This window comes from Nuphar pumila, chromosome 6, assembly GCF_984573655.1.
Source record: "Nuphar pumila chromosome 6, dmNupPumi1.hap1.1, whole genome shotgun sequence".
NCBI classification, from domain to species: Eukaryota; Viridiplantae; Streptophyta; class Magnoliopsida; order Nymphaeales; family Nymphaeaceae; genus Nuphar; species Nuphar pumila.
This window is the reverse complement of record NC_143254.1, coordinates 112,906,916-112,926,422: the sequence shown is the minus strand read 5'-3', so window position 1 is coordinate 112,926,422 and position 19,507 is coordinate 112,906,916. Positions and strand designations below refer to the sequence as shown.

At 37.3% G+C, this 19,507-nt stretch overlaps 1 protein-coding gene across 2 annotated transcripts in view; it reads right to left on the bottom strand.

The window, feature by feature from the left end:
• LOC149835753 (uncharacterized) overlaps positions 1–19,507 on the bottom strand; it is a 62,487-nt gene that overhangs the window by 33,073 nt on the left and 9,907 nt on the right. The window contains exon 2 of one of the 2 annotated variants that reach the window (XM_090008732.1): positions 4,900–4,992. The exons of the other annotated variant lie outside the window; for it this stretch is intronic. Coding sequence (XP_089864858.1) covers positions 4,900–4,992 — 93 coding nt within the window. The remainder of the gene's footprint in view (positions 1–4,899; positions 4,993–19,507) is intronic. 2 annotated transcript variants of the gene reach the window in all.

Genomic DNA, 19,507 nt, shown 5'->3' with positions numbered 1-19,507 from the left:
CTTGTAGTTTCAATTAAGTGTCTATGTTTTCTTTCCGCAAGACAATTTTGTTGTGGGGTTTTAGGACAAGATCGTTGATGTAAAATTTCATTTGTTTTGAAATAATTTTGAAAATCTTTAGACATGTATTCTCCTCCAGAGTCGGATCTAAATATAGCTATATTGATTTGAAATTGGTTTTGAATAAGAATATGAAATTCTTTAAAATTATTAAAGACATCGGATTTGTTTTTAATAATGTATACCCATGTATATCTAGTGAAGTCATCAACAAAACTAACATAGTAGGAGTAGCCTCCCTTGGATAGAACGGGTGCCGGTCCCCATACATCGGAATGCACAAGTTCAAAAGGTCTTTTTGACACAAAACTACTATGAGAATATGGAAGTGAATGAATTTTTCCAAGGATACAATCATTGCATGTGAATGTATTTGTATTACAAAATTTTTCCAAAAAAGGAAAGAGATACAATTTAGAAACACTAGGATGTCCAAGTCTTTTATGCCAAGTCTCAATATCTTTGGATTGAACATGATTACAAAATGATTTGGTTGGCAATGACAAAAAATCCATATAATAAAGATCCCCTCTTTTATGGCCTTGCCCAATCCGCTTCCTGGACCGGAGATCCTGCACATAGCAATGGGTAGGTGAAAAAGTGACATTACATTCAAAATCGGTAATTTGGGAAACTGAAAATAGATTTAAATTAAGTTTTGGAATAATTCGAATTTTGGGAACAAAAAATTCTTTGTTTTCATTATAAGTTTTCTCAAGATTCCCAATGCCTTCAACATCCAAGGATGTTCCATCGACAGTGGAGACAAAAGATTTAAATTTATTGAGACTTGTTTTTGATAAGAGTGATGCATTCGGAGTCATATGAAAGGAGGCACCCGAATCAAGAATCCAAGAGGTCATACCTGGAAAGGAGGAGATAGCAGCGCCGGAAGTGGATGGTGTAGAGGAAAACTGAGAGGAACTCATCTTCATGAATTGTTGAAGAGTTTCGGTAAGATGAGCAAGAGACTCTTTTATGTCACCATCTTTCTTCGAGTCTTCAATTGGAGGAGCTTCACCAACGGAGGCCACCTTCTTTTTAAATCTTGGGCAATCCGGACGAATATGGCCCGGTTCATTACAATTATGGCAAATGATTTTCCTTCCTCCACCACCATTATTTTTGAAAAAATGAGGTGGTTTGTATGGCCTTACATTGTTGCCGGGTCTAGATACGGCATGAACTTCATCAACATCTCGTTTTAATGCCAAACGAGTCTCTTCTTGACATAAGTTGGCCAAAATATCACTTAGAGGAGTAGAGGCCCTATGGAGAAGGGATCCTCTAAGTTGCTCAAATTCGGGGCGAAGCCCATGAATAAATTGGAAAAATCTTTCTTTTTCCATTTGCTCTTGCCTCATAGCAATAGCACTACCTTCCCATTGGGGTTCGAGAAGGACAAGTTCATCCCATAAAGAAGATAGGGCACTATAGTAATCCCTAATACTCATATCACCTTGTTTGGTAGCTCTTACCTTTTCTTGTAGAAAGAAATGCCTAGCAAGGTCTCTTTGAGTGTACATGCCTTTCATAAAGAACCAAGCTTCATTAGCCTTCTTGAATTTGGCGAGATTTGCACAAATCTTTAATTCAACATTGTTCATGAACCATGCTAAAATTTTAGCATGTTCACTTTCCCAATCTTCTAATTTAGAAGAGTAATCAAGAATAGCCTTCTCTTTTTCCTCTTCGTTCAAAGCTTTTTCCTCATTACCTTCAAACTTAGTCAATCTCAATTGTGGTTCCGGAATGGTTCCACATACATAACCCCAAAGTTTTTTACCTTTGAGATTGTTTTCCATAGCGGCCGCCCACATGCGATAATTGGTCCCATCCAATTTGAATGAGGTCGATTTTTGCATCCTTGTTGGCCATTTGTAGAAGAGGAATATAAATGCACGAAAGAGAAGGATATTACTTGTCAAAAGAAGATCCGATGAAGCTTTATCAACCAAGGCTCTGATACCATGTAATGAAGTGTCGGATGAAGTCTCCAAGAGCAAAAACAAGAGAGCACGCACATACACAAATAGCCACTAATGGGCAAAAGAACAACACAACCACTTAAAGTGGTAAGGCACCCAAAAGAAGAGAAAAAATATATATTCCACTCAAAAGGCTTCAAAGAAGCATACTATACAATGGGGAGAAACCCCTTTATTTATAGGCAAAAGAGGAGACCTTGGAAGGGCTCCTAGAGGGACGTTGGAGCCCTTCCAACGGTCATAAATATGACCGTTGGAAGCTCCAACATCTTCCTAGGTGGGGCTCATTCCAAGGTGGAAAAGAAAAAGAATAGAAAAAAATAAAAAAGAAAGAAAAAAGGAAATAAAAGAAAAAGGGGAAAAATTACAATATGCGATAAGAAGTAAAAAGACTGTTTTACCCCTATATGGGTCTATTTACAAAAGATATAAATATATATATATTTATATATGTAGATAGACACATAGACATATATATAATTAATATATATATGTGTATGTGTCGTGATCTATATATATAAATATATATATGTACAACATATTTTAACAGCAACAACTCATAGAATTCTCATTGCAGGTTTGCATGACTTCTACAATTGGCTAAAATTGACAATCATTTTGGTTGTTATTTGTGGTTCGTCGATCACTCACACTTCACTGGATGTTGTATGCCTAGTCCATAGTTGCCAAACAGCAGCATGTGCAGAAAGCACTGAGGGACGCTATCTAGGGATTACTCAGGCATGCATAGAGAACACAGAAGCAAATAAAAAACATGGACATATAACAGGAAAAAGACAGCATAAATTTTTTGTGACCCAGAGCTATCAAGACATAGAAATATGTGTATGATAAGACTTTTTCCAGAAGCATATCTTCTAAATCAAGTCACACAAGAGTTTGAAAAATTTTCATCTTCGAGATTATATGGACCAGCATTATTCGTGAGAGAAGAGAAGAATATAAATCCTATCAAATGGTGGTCAACATTTGGATCAGAAACACCTCTTCTCCAACGTCTTGCATTGAGATTGCTATCTCAGCTTGTTAGTTCATCCTGTTGTGAAAGAAATTGGAGCACAAATTCTCAAATCCACACCATAAAGAGAAACAAACTCACCAGCAAGCGTGCAGAAGATTTAATATATGTTCATTCAAATTTTTGACCACTTTCGCGAACCAATGATGAATACAGATAATAATTTGCTCTCTTAGTTATTTGATTTTTTCGTAGTTTTTTATTTAAATATACTTGTATTGTATTTAACATTTTCAAATTGGGTTTATAATGCAGACAAGGAACATCCAAATTTTGGGATGTAAACCCAGAAAAGTGTGACTTCGAGGGAGAGCATTATTTCAACATGACAAACATGGATTTATCTGAGCTCAGTCTTCCTTCTAATGATGTATTTGATGATGAAGAAGAAAATTATTAAGATCCATTATCTCATCGTCATATACAGTGTAGGATATACTTTTGGCATGTAATTTAGTTTTTTTTCTACTTTACTTATTTGATTGATATTTAGGTTGATTTATGTAATTTTTTTACTTATTTGATTGATATTTAGGTTTATATATTGCATGCATGAATGATATTATGAGAGTTTTAACTGTTAAATTATGACAATGTTAACTGTTAAAACTTCAAAATTATATATATATATATATAATTTTTTACATTTTTGCCCTGCTGCACCCCCGCACTCAAGGTTTTTTAAAGTGTTGCACCCCCGCACCCGCACCCATGTGACATAGGTTTTTAGTGTGTTTTAATTTCTGATTTTTCACCTATAGTTTATTGTAAATTAAGTTGTTAAAATTCTGATTTTTAGGCTGAGTATCAGCACCCTAACCGGCGGCCAAAACTGGCGGGTAGAGATAGTCGGTTAGCCTAGTTATATCAATTTTTGGTATTTCTTTTAGTTGGTCTCGCTTTTCCTAGTGAGTTGATTGTTTTAAAGCGTGTATAAAGTCATGTTAATTTCTACTTTTTGTCAAAAAATTTAGAGATTAATGTGAGTTTAAGATTACTTTCAGTTAGTAGTAGCATAGGTGCATCTAGGCTAGTCATTAGCATCTAATTAGAATTTTAATGTCCTTTCATTTGTAACAACTAACAAGTGTGTAGTGCATATTTGTTTTGTGCTTTTTCTTGTTGTTTTCTGCAGGTGGTGTGTTGTTAGGTGGCGTGAGGAACAACGAAAAAGGGTGGACGCAGTGAAGGATATCCCACATAAAAAAACAAAAGCTAGCCGAGCAAAGAAGGAGCTTGATTTATTTTATTTTTTTTAGTGTAGGGCATTAGGCCACATTATTATTTGGGTTGTATAATCTTTTATTTTCGCTTGAACCATTGTAATAGGTTTTTGCGCATGTGCTTACATTTTCTTTTATTTGAGGCAATAAAGGTGTGTTTTGTTGAAAGTATGAAAGTTTTAACTCATTCCCTGTGTTCGACCCAAACTTCACCACTAGTATGAGCCGATTATTATAATTTGGTGCACGGTTTACACGCAAGATCTTTATTGAAAATATTTTTAAAAATACTTTGAAGAAAAGTTGCATCAATCATCTCAAAAAGTATTTCATGGCAAGCAACTAGCACAAAAGTTGTGGATGAGGATTATGAAACTAAAGTTATGTCCTAGATCAACCAAACCACATTTTTTACAACTTTATAACTCATGATTAATTCAAGCTTAATCTCAGGTTTAGCCATATGAAAAAAAAACTCATATACCAGAAGCTCCTAGTGTTTTTCTTTGAAAATAAAAGGTAAGAAAAAATAACAAATAAAAGCAATTGTTGCTGCAAAAACAAGCATGCCCTCAACAATAATTGTAACCTGAAAAAGATATTCTGCATAGGCATTGACATTCCTCAGCAGTGTTCTTTTTGCTTCCATCCTTCTGAACCTTTTTGCATAATTGCTGCATCTCTGCAATAAAATCATACAATGCCAACAGAAAACAATGTGATAAAATTAACTTCACATTCAAAACCATGTTTAATTAATTGTTTTGCCACTGGCCATGAGCAGTGATGCAATTTCATTGTAGCATATAATAACGGGTAGTTGCATGTTCCAAGTTAAAAGTGTATATCAATATTCAGGTTGGAGACCAGTCTATTCTTAAAGTAACTAGAGTCGACCAAATTCTCGAGTAGATAGGAATGATACATGAAACCCAAAAATGTACCACATCAACAGTTTTTGGAATTTGTGTCACACAAATTCAAGCAAAGTGTGCACAGACACATGAACACTTCAACTTTGTAGCATATAGTCCCATAGTCTATAATGATGAAAGAGGCGTGTGCATTCATGTATACACATGAAACATATATGCATGTAAATTAATTTCAAAAACAGTTTATATTGTATATTCTCAAGTAATTCAATAGCAAAATTCTATCAGATAGTGAAACAGGTGCTCTAGCTGCACAAATAGTGTGCACATGTGTACGTGTATTAGCCACATATATTGGTCTCAACAATATCTAGCTGAGGAAAAATCTCATCCTATAATAGGTTTTTTAATAAATATTGTGAAAATTCATGGCATTTAAAAAAAGAAAGGTAGAAGTTAAGCAAAGAAACTTAAAATTGATATTAAGAAATAAAAAACTGTTTCTTTTCTCTACCCCGTTTTCCTCCCACCACCTTTTTTTTCCATCTTCCTTACTTTTTTGTCCTTTATTATTCCCTTTTTTGTGTTCCTCTTTGAAATATGCATCCCACTGTAGCATATGTACTTTCTTTATATTTATAAGGGCAGTTGTGTACTTTAGCTTAGAATAGTGTCATAATCAAAGAGGTCCAAAAATGACCATAATGTACTCTATTGTTAGAGAGTGGGGGACGACCTGTTAAGACTAATAACATGTGAATCGGGTTGGATCCAGACCTTGATCCAAAACTGATCTACCATGTATGATTCGTTTGTATTTTCTTCTTGTACCAAAGGGCAATATTGTAATTTTCCATGATAGTTATTACTATAATGACGGGACATCACTGTAGGCCTAGGTAAGATGCCTTTTATATTTCCTTTGTTTCTTCTCTTCTCCTTTTCTCTTGTCTGATTATTGTGCAGGATACGACTTCCAATGGGGTATTTCACATGGTATCAGAGCTCAGAAGAGGTGTAATAACCGTATTTTTCCATTAAATTTTTTTTATATTTTTAGGCGTAATTCGTGTGATTCGGGCATGGATCCAAGTTCTGGATCCATAATCCATATATATGTACAACCTCTTATACATATAAACCTATTAAAAATATTTATAAATGTAAATAGAAATAAATACAAAAAAATAAAAAAATAAAATAGGATGGAACAGTATTTCGGACCCTAATGAGCATCGGATCCTCGATAGGTTCGCGGGTCCCGGATCTCCGTCTCGGACCCAGCCCACACCCTACGAAGTGGAAAAAAAATATATGTTAAAGACCGCTACAGGGCTGCCCAATAAGGAAGGGATGGGGGGCGGGATTGCGCAGCCGTCAGGGAGGGGGGTAACGACCCTTCCTTTTTGGGGGGCGCCCTCCTACAAAAAAGGGGGTCCTGAATCTCTTCTCCTCCAACTCTCCTCTCTTCTCCTCCCGCTCCTGTCTCCGCCGGCAACCCCGAGAACATCCTCCCGTCTCCCTCTCAGTTTCACGCGCAACAGCGGGACCTTCGGTGCCGGCGACCTCCCAGCCGCGGCAGACACCTTCTTTCCCTCTCTCTCTGCTGACCTCGCCTCTCGTTGTCCCTCTATCTCTCGACTTCTCTCTCTCTCTCTCTCTCTCTCTCTCTCTCTCTCTCTCTCTAGGAATCACCTTCATGGCATCGGAGCAGTTGACGCCGGTGGAAGCACTCTCCTTCTCGCAACAGCCGCAGCCCCCAAGCGTTGGATTTTTGAGGTACGGGTTTTTCTTTTGGCTTGAATAGGAAAAAAGAACCTAAATTTGATTTAGGTACTGTTTTAAGGAATCCCTAAAAATCTGGATATTTGTTTCCTATGCTTGAGTTGTGAGAAAACAGTATCTTCTATAGTGTGGGTGTAGTTGGTTCTTCCTGTTGTTTTCCAGTTATAACTTTTTGTCTGAATTTGCGGGAAAGTTCGGTTTATTAATGCATGTGCATGTCGTGTCTTGATCGACGGTGGTATTGTTGTATGTCGAGGTGCCACATTTGTTGTTCACTGAATTTCATTTGTATGATCCTCAAATTCCCATAATGATCTCCTCTTCTGCTTGGATTTCAATTTTTTGTGCCTACCATGAATGCGTGATGAGATTGGCAGAAGTTGCTGGTGCGAGGGTTGTTCATTTTCTGATAAACATTAACATGCCCAGTGTGTCCCATTCGTTGCCAAGTCAGAGTTGGGTGCTGCAAACTTCCACATTCCCTTCTTTTTTCTCTATTTGTACATGAGCTATCTGTTATTTTCTATTGTAATTTTTAGTTTTTGAATATTGTATATGAATATTCCATAACATATGGATGCCGGGGGGTAGTGTTCTGATTTGCGCCCGCACAATGTGGTCTCGCCATCATCTTACCTTATCAATTATTAATTTGCATGTTGCTTGGATCTTTTCCTTTGGATATTGGGTACACTATTTAATCAATACTAAAGTTTATCTAAATCTTCTTTTTCATGAATCACTAACACTAAGGTCCTCTTATTGAGGATTAGGTTATAGCAGTCTTAACCTTTATTCCCATGGATTTGATGATTAACTGTATCATGCACTTTCAACTCTCTCTCTTTTTGTATTGTGTGTGTGTGTGTGTGTGGGGGGGGGGGGGGGGGGGGGATTAAGTTACTGGAGTCCTAAACCATGGGTTTAATGGTTAACAATATCACACATTTTCACTTTTTGGGGTATACAGATAAGAACCGTGAGATCCAGAAAGACTTGTATGATTTGGTGTTATCTTGCACATAGAAATATTCCTTGGCAGATTATGCATGGGCATTAGTAATAAATTCTGGTGGCAGTTTTGATAACTAAATTAGGAAATTTTACAATATGCAACTGTAACCACAGTTTAAATTTCTCTGTGGTCCTGTGAAACTAACCTTTCGAATTAGTTACTTTTCTTCATCCTTTTTGTGATATTGCAATTATTCAGTAACTGTGTTTACTGCTACTTGCCTTTTACCAGGGGCTCCATATCTGAGTGTTCATGTTGTTCAGCCTTTTGTTCCCTTTCCTACTTACCTTGTCCTTCTAAAGTGCTTTGAAGGGATTTATGCAACCAAACTTCTAATAACTGCATTTTGAAACTGTTCTATGAGTAGAATCATGCTTTTGCAATCCTTGAATCATCTAGTTATTGGTTTGCACTTCAAAGCCTCAGAGTTAATTCTTTTTCTGGTTAGAGTTGATTGAAAATGATAGCGGTGGACGTGGCTACTACATTTTTAAATCTCGTCTGCAAGGTGCAAAATCAAACATTACTTAAAAGATGAAACAGTATAGAAGTCGGAGGAGACAAGCTAGAAAGCATAAGAGTGAATAAATTGTAAGAGTAAGCTTTAACCACCAAACCATTCCAATACCGCAAAAACTAATCTAAGAGTTTGAGACACTCTCGTATTGATAAATTAGATCATTCTACTAGGTTTTAGAAAATTATTCCATGTATTATTCCTACCTCTGTCATATATCAGAGAATTTACTGATAACTTCTAAGCTCAAGCTGATATTTGAAACACATGGATATATTCCTTAGTGAGCATCTGGACTGACTTCTAGTACATATTGAGTAGAAGCCTATCAGATATTTCATATGAATAATGAACGCATGCTTATGAATGCTTTATTTATTACGCGCACATTGTCAATTAAGCATATATGCATGTGCATTGAGAAGTGTGTGACATCATTTCATAAATAGCATGTTATTATGCTTTTTGCATATGATGCATCGATGATCGAACTGAATCATCACGGGCCCGATGAGCCTTGAGCGTGGATTGCTCCTTTACTTGTTTATATACATCGCAAAAATTACATTTGACAATTTTCTCTATATTGCAATGTTCTGCATTTCCCATGGTTGCCAGTTGAGGAAGCGGGAGCGGGAAGCGATACGGGAAGCGGGAGCGGGAAGCGAGGCACTTTCAAAATTTTAGGAAGCGGGGAAGCGTGGGACCACTTAGGAGCGATTCGGGAAGTGTCTCGGAAGCGACCTAGGAAGCGTCTCGGAAGCGACCTAGGAAGCGTCTCGGAAGCGAGGGGGAAGCGAAAAAAATAAAAATAAAAAATAAAAAATACAAAAAAATTGAAAAAAACAGGGGAAGCGAGGGGGAAGCGTGGGGGAAGCGAGGGGGAAGCGTGATGGGAAGCGCGCTTCCCATTAAAGGGAAGCGCGTCCCCCATTAAAGGGAAACGCGTCCCCCATTAAAGGGAAACGCGCTTCCCAAAAAAGGGGGACGCTTCCCCCCACGCTTCGGAAGCGCGACGTTTCGCGCTTCTGAAGCGCGCTTCGGGGAAGCGCGCTTCGGGGAAGCGCGCTTCCCCTTTTAGCTAGGCGCTTCCGGTAACTCTGGCATTTCCCATGGGTTAGAGCCCCGTGATGAGCCTCGCATTTGAAAATGCAAATTTGTGGTATTAATTCGGCATGTATGATTGTGGATAGAAAAGCATGTGATATGTAATGAATGTATTGGCATGTTTCTAATGATTTTTGCATATGAATGCATGGGTGATCAAAGTGGATCATCATGGGTTGTGGGATGCCTTGAGTCGGTGTGCTTCTTGCCTTACTTGTTTATGTATTGCAAATATCATATTTGATATTCTGGTTTTAATTGCACTGTTTTGTTGTTGCAACGAGTGGTAGACCGTGAAGAGCTGCGCATGCTGATTTGCGAGCTTAAGTTTGCATGTTGATTTGCAAGCTTATGTTATTAATTTTGCATGTTGATTTGCAAATGCAAAAGAGATGAATTAATAACAAGATAAAAAGAAAGTAAAGAACAATGTAATTTATGTTTCCTTAATGTCCCTTCTTTAGTGTGAGAATCTTGGATATTGCGGTTTTGGGAAAATCGTGAGGATACAAAAACTTTGTAAGCGTTGTTGTTGCCCCTGAACCGATATTGAAATTCTTCTCCTAGCCATGGTTTTAGGGAGAGTTTGTCACTTTGCCTAGGGGTGGTGTGTAGACACAATTGTTGTTTTGGTATACCAAAAAAGTGGCGCCAATGAATGTTGATTTCCATGGTGTTCCCGACATTGGATGTTGTTTTCCAATGTTCCGATGGATGGTGTTGATTCCTGATATCGGTCGAGGGCTAAGTTTGGAACTCAGTAATAAAATACAAATTTTTTTGCTAAGTTACCCTGAGAACCCTACTTAAACTCGAGGATTTTTACTCATTTGGTGTATCTGCGGGTAACGGTAATTAAAAAGAGAAACTTAAATTATATGCATTTAATAGGACATACATATGGAAAGAGAAACTTTAATGAAAGATAATGAAATGTTCATGCATTGCACATAAATCATGCATATTTCTGTTATGCATTAGATCATGCATGTTTACTCGTCCCCTTAGTTGTTATATGTTGATAAATGCATGGTATTGTTCCCTAATGCATGTTAAATGCCCTTATTGTTTACATTGTGATCCATGTTGCTTAGTTAATGTTCCTTCATGCTTAATGTTTATTTCTTGTTTGTATGAATGGTTAATTGTCTTATGAATTGGTTATAATTGTATCACTCTAAAATATTAGAAAAATCTTATTTATGTCATTTATTCGTATTTGATTCACTAAAGGGACCTGTACGCAGAATTCTTCGGAATCTAACATCCTACTTTTATGGTTTTTCGCAGCCGCAGGTGATCAGTGAAGTCGACTAGTTTCTGAGAGTATACGAGGGTTACATTTGCTTCAGACTGCTTCACTTATGGACAGAGTGACTCTACTTTTGTTTCTTTTAGTTCTTTTTATTTTCTGCAGTTGTTACTTCACTCTTGACTTGAATATGAAACTCTTATTGATTCATTAATAAAGAGTTTTGTTTGTTTGGTTATGGATGATAAATGTAAGTTCGTTTGTAGTGTGTGATTATCCGACTGAAATTGGAATTGTAAGGACCCAAAGTCTCTGGAAAGATTTCCGCAACTCGTAAAAAAAAATCTGCATTTTCAAGGGGTATGAGTTCTGGTCATTACAAGAGGTAAGGCCCGTTGATCTTTGGCTGCAAACCCTTTTAACCCAAAAATCTCTAAAGGTCGAGTATGGACGAGTAAAAGTCAGATATTGCAAGGCTCCAACAATGCTTCAATATTTTTTTGGCTCAGGGAAATCATCATCATCAGGAGGGGCATTGCCTAACCGAGAATGCATAGCCATGCACTGCAGCATTCCACTGCGTTGGAAAATATCTCGAAAACACTTGTGCACACAGTTTCTACATGATAATGGAATTTAATGTGAGTTAAGTTGTCCTAAGACTTCTCTACAAAATGGATTTGCAGAACGCAAAGACCATCATATCGTGGAGACAGCCCTAGCAATGACGTATAATGCAAATTTTAAGGCTGGTTTGTAGTTAGAGGTGTTCTATACGGCAGTCTACTTAATAAATAGGATACCTCTGTCCAATCTTGGAGGAGATTCTTCCTATTTTTTGCTATATGGAACGCACCGTGATTACTCTCTGTTGGAGTCCTATGGATGACGGTGTTTTGTTCATATTGATGGTATGTTGAGAGACAAGCTATCTCTCAGGGCTACCATGTGCCAATTCATTGGATATGATGATGAATATATGGGATACAGGTGCTTTGATCATGTTGCCAATAAAATCATCATTTTGCATCATGTTGTCTTCCATGAAAATATGTGTGAGAATGTGTTATCGCCCTCTAACAGTACCTTGTTACAGTGTTTCTGGCCATCAACACAAAAGACACATCATGTTGAAAGTAACATTGCTGCACCTGAATTACAAAGGCCAGCAAGTTTGCCCCTAAATGACAATGTTCAGCCAATGGTGCAGTCATCTTTCCAGTTCTTAAAACATGTGTACAGCAGAAGAAAAGAGATGCAGGCTGTCATACATAAGGGCACTCATGTCATGAGGAGTGAATCGATGGCCCAGCAAACGGAATCATCTACAGATTAGCCTACACATGATCCCAGCAGTTCTGCAACTCAAGTTAATCAAGGCTCTAATCGTGGTACAATTCAGGCATCAATTCGATCCACCAGTGATCATTCGGATCAGCCACAAGAATCCTCTACTCGTGTGTCTAGCAGAATTAGACATCCACCTGACAGGGTCAATTATGAATCTTTTTCTTTGGATTTTCAAGTATATGACACTGCACTCATAATGCTCAAGAGTGGAGGTCCTTTGATGAAGCCTGTCAAAATCCACGTTGGACATAAGCTATGAATGATGAAATTGCAGCCTTACATGAATGCAACACATGGGAAATGGTTCCCAGACCTGCGGATAAGAATTTGAATTCCACTGCGTGTATAAGATTAAACGGAAATCTGATGGCAGTATTGAACGCTTCAAAGCGAGATTAGTAGAAAAGGGCTATGTTGAAAACGCTTTTCTTCGTGGCGATATGTATGAAGAGGTGAACATGAAACATCCACCTGGCTATCCCGAAGGAGACACTCGGTCCACTGTGCTTAAATTGAAAAAGGCTACATATGGCCTTAAACAAGCTTCGCGAGCCTAATTCGATACATTCAGCAGTGTAGTTAAATCCCTTGAGTTTGAGCAAAGTCACTGTGATTACTCTTTGTTCGTGCACTGTGACAAATCTGATCTTACTATTGTCCTAGTATATGCGGATGATATAATTATTACTGACAATATTAAGCAATTGAAATTCATTCTTAATGGGTGGTTTCACATGAAGGATTAGGACCTCTTAGGTTGTTTTTGTTAAAATAAATAAATATATATGTGTATATATATATTATGCTTTTGTAATATATATATATATATATATATATATATATATATATATATTACATGTATATGCATATTTATATATAATTTTATTTGTCTTTTGTAATGCCCACTAAAGGCAATTTAGTCTTTTGTACCTAAGTAAATATTCATATCCACTAGGGACATTTTTTGGGTTTCTTTATTATTTTTCTTCTTTTTTTTATTTATTTGACCAAGGGCAAAAGGGTCCTCCCTTTAGAGTCGTTGGGACCCTCCTCAATGGTCGCTACCCTTGGTCTCCATAAGTTGTATAAACAGGGGTCTTTGGCCCCTCTATTCTTAATGCTTTTCTAAGCATTTTCAATGTATTATTCTTTATATTTTAGTTCTCTCTCTTCTCATATTGTGAGTCTTTGGTGATTTGCCCTTTGTGGCTTATTGTATTTTGCCCATTAGTGGCATCTTGTTTACGTCTTTGTGCCTTCTTTGTAGTCACTTTATAACATTGTTCTCGGCACTTGTGTTTCATTACATGGTATCAGAGCCCCTAAGTATTTGAACACTCTTGGGACTCAATTTTGTATTGTTTTTTTTAGTGTGCTCAAGTTTCACACACTTGTTCTTTTCTTCTCTTCTTCCTCTCTTCTGCAATTGCCGATAAAGATGCAAAGATTGATTGCTCATTCAAATTGAATGTGACCAACTAAAGAATGTGGGGGCATTACGAAAAACAACATCAAAGGCAAGAAACTTTAGGGATATGTACGTGGCACCATTCTGGAATCTCAATTAAAGCTCACCAAGAAGGAAGGAAATGAAGAAAAATCCAAGGCCATTCAAGAATACCAATCCAAGTTAAAGATTGGGAAGGTGAGCTTTGGCATGGTTCATGAATAATGTGGATCTCAAAAATTGTGCTAATCTAGTCAAATTTAAAAAGGCAAATGAAGCATGGTTCTCCATGAAAGGTATGCATACCCAAAAAGGCCTTGCTATGGATTTCGTTTTGCAAGAAAAAATAAGAGGAACCAAGCAACGAGATATAAGTATTAGAGATTATAATAGTACTTTATCCCCTCTATGGGATGAGCTCGCACTCCTTAAACCTCAATGGGAAGAAAGTGTCGTTGCCATGAGGCAAGAGCAAATGGAGAGACAGAGAGAGATTTTTTCAATTTATTCATGGGCTTCAACCCGAATTCGAGCAACTAAGAGGATCTCTACTTCATAGAGTATCAACTCCTCTTAGTGAAGTTCTTGCCAATCTATGCCAAGAAGAAACTTGTTTGGCCCTTAGAAAGGATATTGATGAAATTCATGTTGTTTCTAAACCGGGCAACAATATAAGGACACATAAACCTCCTCATTTTTTGAAAAAATAACTATAGCAACAATGGTGGAGGTAAAAAAATTGTCATTTTTGTAATGAACTAGGATATCTTAGACCCGATTGACATAAGCTTAAAAGAAAGGTGGTTTCCGTTGGAGATAACTCAAGCAATACAAACATATGCCAAATCTTTGAAGGGGTCTAACACTTCTAGAGGACCGTCTAGGTAAGGATTCCTCTACTTGGTCATCTAAAGAGTGATCTGGTAAATATATATCTAAAGCATTTTGATGCTCATTTTCCTCACGCCGGGTATACAAACAAATATCATTAAGATTCTCATTAGGATAATCATCCCTTTAAGGAAAATTATTATCATAAGCAATTTTATCGTCACAAATTATATCATTAGAAACATTATAATGATTTCTAGGTAATAAATCAAATAAAAAAGAATAATCAACATTTTCCTTAGGCTTTTGATGTTCAAATCCATTTTGATCCTCAAGAAAAGTCAACAACAACTACGCCTTCATCCCAAAACAATTGGGGTCAGCGATATGAACCAAAAAAGAAAATCATTTTGGGTCTTCCACATGAATCCTTTTCCTCCAATCATTTCTATCCGATGCCATGTCATCGGTGAGGGTCAAAGCATTCATATCCTTTATTATCATCTTCATCCAAGTCTTCCTAGGCCTACCCCGACCTCTTTTAACTAATATATTCCATTTCTCCAACCTTCTAACTGGAGCATCATTAGGCCTTCGCCGAATATGTCCAAACCACCGTAAACGATTCTCTCGCATCTTATTTTCAATGGGTGCAACACCTACCTTCTTACGTATCTCCTCGTTCCGAATCTTATCTTTTATTGTATTTCCACACATCCATCTAAGCATCCGCATCTCAGCTACACTCATTTTTTGAATATGATGTCTCTTGGCAGCCCAACATTCCGTACCATATAGTAAAGCGGGTCTAATAGTCGTCCTATAAAACTTTCCCTTCAACCGTAATGGCATTCTACGATCGCACAACACTCCAGTTGCACTTTTCCATCTCATCCACCCAACCTTTATCCTATGATTTACATCTCCATCAATTTCTCCATACTCAAGAAAAGTCACTTTTTTGAAATATAAAGTTTGTTATTTTTAACGTCATAACACCTATATCCTTTTTTATTTTCACCATAGCTAATAAAAGCACATTCAAGAGCCTTTGGTGAAAGTTTGTCTTGTTTTTTAAAAAGAACAACACATTTGCAATCAAAGATTCTCAACCTTTTGAAATCCGAAGACATTTTGAACAAATTTTCAAAAGGAGAAACAATTTTTAGAGACGAAGATGTCATCCTATTTATAAGATATATTGTGGAAAGAGCAGCTTCGGCTAAACAATTTTTTGGAACATTTTTGAAAATAAGAAGAGTTCTTGTAATTTCAATAAGATGCCTATGTTTTCTTTCGTCAATACCATTTTGTTGAGGAGTTTTGGGGCAAGATCTTTGATTAATAATGTCATTTTGTTTGAGATAATTTTGAAATTCATTTGACATGTATTTTCCTTCGGAATCAGATCTAAAAAAAATAATATTATTTTGAAATTGTTTTTTAATATGAATATGAAATTCTTTAAAAATAAAAAAAACATCCGATTTGAACCTAAGAAAGTAAACCCAAGTGTATCTAGTGAAATCATCAACAAAAACAACATAGTAGGAATATCCTTCCTTATATATGATGGGTGCCGGTCCCTATACATCCAAATGTATTAGCTCAAAAGGTCTCTTTGAAATGAAGTAGCTATGTTAAAAAGGAAGAAAATACATTTTTCTAAGAATACAATCATTGCATGTAAATTCCTTTTCATTACAAAATTTTTCTAAGAAAGGGAAGAGATATAACTTAGAAACACTAGGATGACCAACCTATAGGTCTTCTCTTCTATAGCCTTGCCCATTTGCTTCTCAGATCGGAGATCCTACACATAGCAATTTGCAGGTGAAAAAGAGATACTACAACCAAGATTAGATATTTGAAAAACCAAAAAAAGATTTAAATCGAGTTTTGAAATAATTCTAATTTTTGTAACATAAAACTCTGTCTTTACTCAAAATATTTTTAAGGTTTTCTATTCTTTTAACATCTAAGGATGTACCATCGGTCATAAAAACAAATGATTTAAAAGAGTTAATGCTTGGTTCAGATAAAAGAAATGCATTTGGTGTCATGTTGAAGGAAGCGCCCGAATAAAGAATTCAAGAACACATACCGGGAGTTGATGAAAACACAACACCAGAAGTAGAAGGTGTGGAAGAGTTGTTTCTCATAAATTGTTGAAGTGCTTGCGTAAGTTGAGCAATGAAGTCCTTAATGTCTTCATCTCTTTTTGGTTCTTTATTTATTTTTCTCAAATTATAGAGTTTGTCTAATGATAATCCATTCCAATCATGAGCCCTCAAACTTCAAAGAAGCTAAGCAACATCCACATTGGGTAGATGCTATGAAACTAGAATTAGAGGCACTCAACAAAGCTAACACTTGGAAAGTGGTAAATCTTTCTTTGGGAAAAAAATGCTATTGGGTGTAGATGGGATTATAAAGTAAAAACAAAAAGTTATGGATGTTTAGAAAGATATAAGGCTAGGTTGGTTGCTAAGGGGTATTCTCAATAATATGGAATTTGTTGAGAATAGGTGGTTTTTAGGTTAAGTTCTCCTATATTAGAGGTTTACTGAAATATTATTTTCATAAGGACTTAGATGTAATTTTTCTGTTTTGCCGCTCTCTATTTAATATAGAGAGAAGCCCTAATCTTAATTAACGAGTTCTATTGTGCAGCCGTCTCTCTCTCTCTCTCTCTCTCTCTCTCTCTCTCTCTCTCTCTCTCTCTCTCTCTCTCTCTCTACACTCACGGGTGGTTGTACACCCCCATCTCATTCTACATGGTATCAGAGCCCTCGATCGTGGGAGCGTGATCAACAGGGACTGATTTTCATCAACAAGGAGCAACAACCCTACGGCTTCTTAAAATCAGGTTCGGTGGTGGTTGACTGGGGAAGATCTGATCACAGATCTGGGATGTTACCCAGATCTGTCGTCAGATCTAAGGAGAAGATCTACTGCGACCTAGTGTTGCCGAGACTTGTTTCTACTATGACGTGATTTTTTTTTGTTCCTGAGTTCTTGTCGAGGTGTGTTCCTGCTGTTACAGAATTTTTTTTTTCTGTGTTGCCGTGATTGCTGAGTTCTCGCCTATGCTGATTGCGTGTTATCAGAATTCTGCCGTGAATGCAACTTTATTTTCTGTGTTGATTACTTGTGATACTTACTGGATGTCGTGCCTTATATGTTGGAGAACAGCAGGTGTAGTGAATACTTTGGTTTGCAACTGCAGACTATCATTTATCGTGATGTGTTTGGGCCATCAATGTCCGTGATTTCTGTGGTATCAACAACAACTGAAATTTAGTTGTTTTAGTGGGTTGGTTTATTTCAGAATGTGGCTGCTGTGTCGAGTTTTTTTTAAGGAAACATGGTAGCTTAAGTTACTGTGTCGTGGAAAATAGCAGGTGTGATTTCCTGCTGGGCTGAATTTTATTTCGTGTGTGGGCTGTTGTTTGTTGTGGAAACAACAGGTGTGGTTTCCTGCTGAGTTAAAAAAAAAAATTCCTCTTGAACACTTGTTGTTCAAGTGAGGTATTCTGTTTTTTTTTTCAGTATGGCTGAAACTTCGAAATGTGATTCCAAACTGGAACATATTGGGGAGTATAAGGCTTTTGCCAACCCCTTCTCATATGGCTCTTCCGTAAGGTTGAATGAAACCAACTATGCCAGGTGGTCCAGAACTTTTATGATGTCGGTATCTGAACATCGTCGAAAACATATTTTGTTGGAAGGCGAACCCACTGAGAAATTGGGAAAAGATGTCACTTGGGATGAAGATAATGACATAGTTATGTCATGGACCATGAATAGTGTCGAACCCCATATTGCCGATGGATTGATCTACTATAATACAACCAAACTAATGTGGGACAATCTTCGTGATACATACTCACAAGAAACGAATGTGAGTCGTATCCTGCAAGTTGAACAGGAAATATATAACTTGCAACAGGGAGATCAGACCTTGGCCCAGTACTATGCCTCTGTCAAAGCTGCGTTTGAAAGACTTAATGCTCACAGGCCTCTTTGTTGCTCGAAGCAAAAGGATCATCAAGAACAAACCATGGTTGCTCGTTTTCTTACAAGTCTTTCTTCAGATTTCTCTGTTGCAAAAGTTCAAATGTTGACTGGTTCAGATGTTCCCACTCTTGTTGATGCTTACAATCGTTTGAGTAGACTTGCGATCTCTCTGCCACAATCTCAGCCTGTGACTCAGTCATCTGCTCTTGGTGTCCCATCTAGTTATGGGCGTAGAAATATTCAGAATATCAGAGGACGAGGACGTGGACGTGGTATGGGAGGCAGAGGAAAGCTTCAATGTACATTCTGTGGAAAATCTGGACATTTAGAAGATCGTTGTTGGGATAAGCATGGTCGGCCAATCTCTTCTTCATCAAAGTCATATAACCCTAAAGCAAATGTTACTACTATTGAGGCAACAAATGCACAAGAGAATATCACTGAAAATGAAAGTAGTATCACCCTTAGTCGTGCGGAATATAATGAGTTGATTGCTCTTCGACCTTTGAGTTCCCCCACTCCTATAGCTGGGGTTGCCTATTCAACCGGAAATCATCTCCATCCGAATGATAGTAAGTGGGTTATTGACTCTGGTGCATCCAGACATTTGTGTGGAAATTCACGTGTTTTTCAGATCTAAAGGTCATTAAGGCTCAACTTGGAGTCTCATTAGCCGATGGGAGCTCCTCCCCGGTTGTTGGTCAGGGAAATATTTCTATATCCTCCTCATTACAGTTGAAAAATGCTCTTCATGCTCCAAACTTTCCTCAAAGTTTACTTTCTGTTAGTTGCCTTATAAAAGAACAAAACTGTAGAGTAATATTTGATCCAATGGGTTGTCATTTTCAGGATTTGCTGACGGGGAAGAAGATTGGTGGAGGCTATGAAGAAAATGGACTTTACTACCTACATCATCCAATGGGTTCTGTTCATGCTGCAGTGGAACATTCATTCAGTCTTGTTCAGTGGCATCGTCGTCTTGGTCATCCTTCATCGTC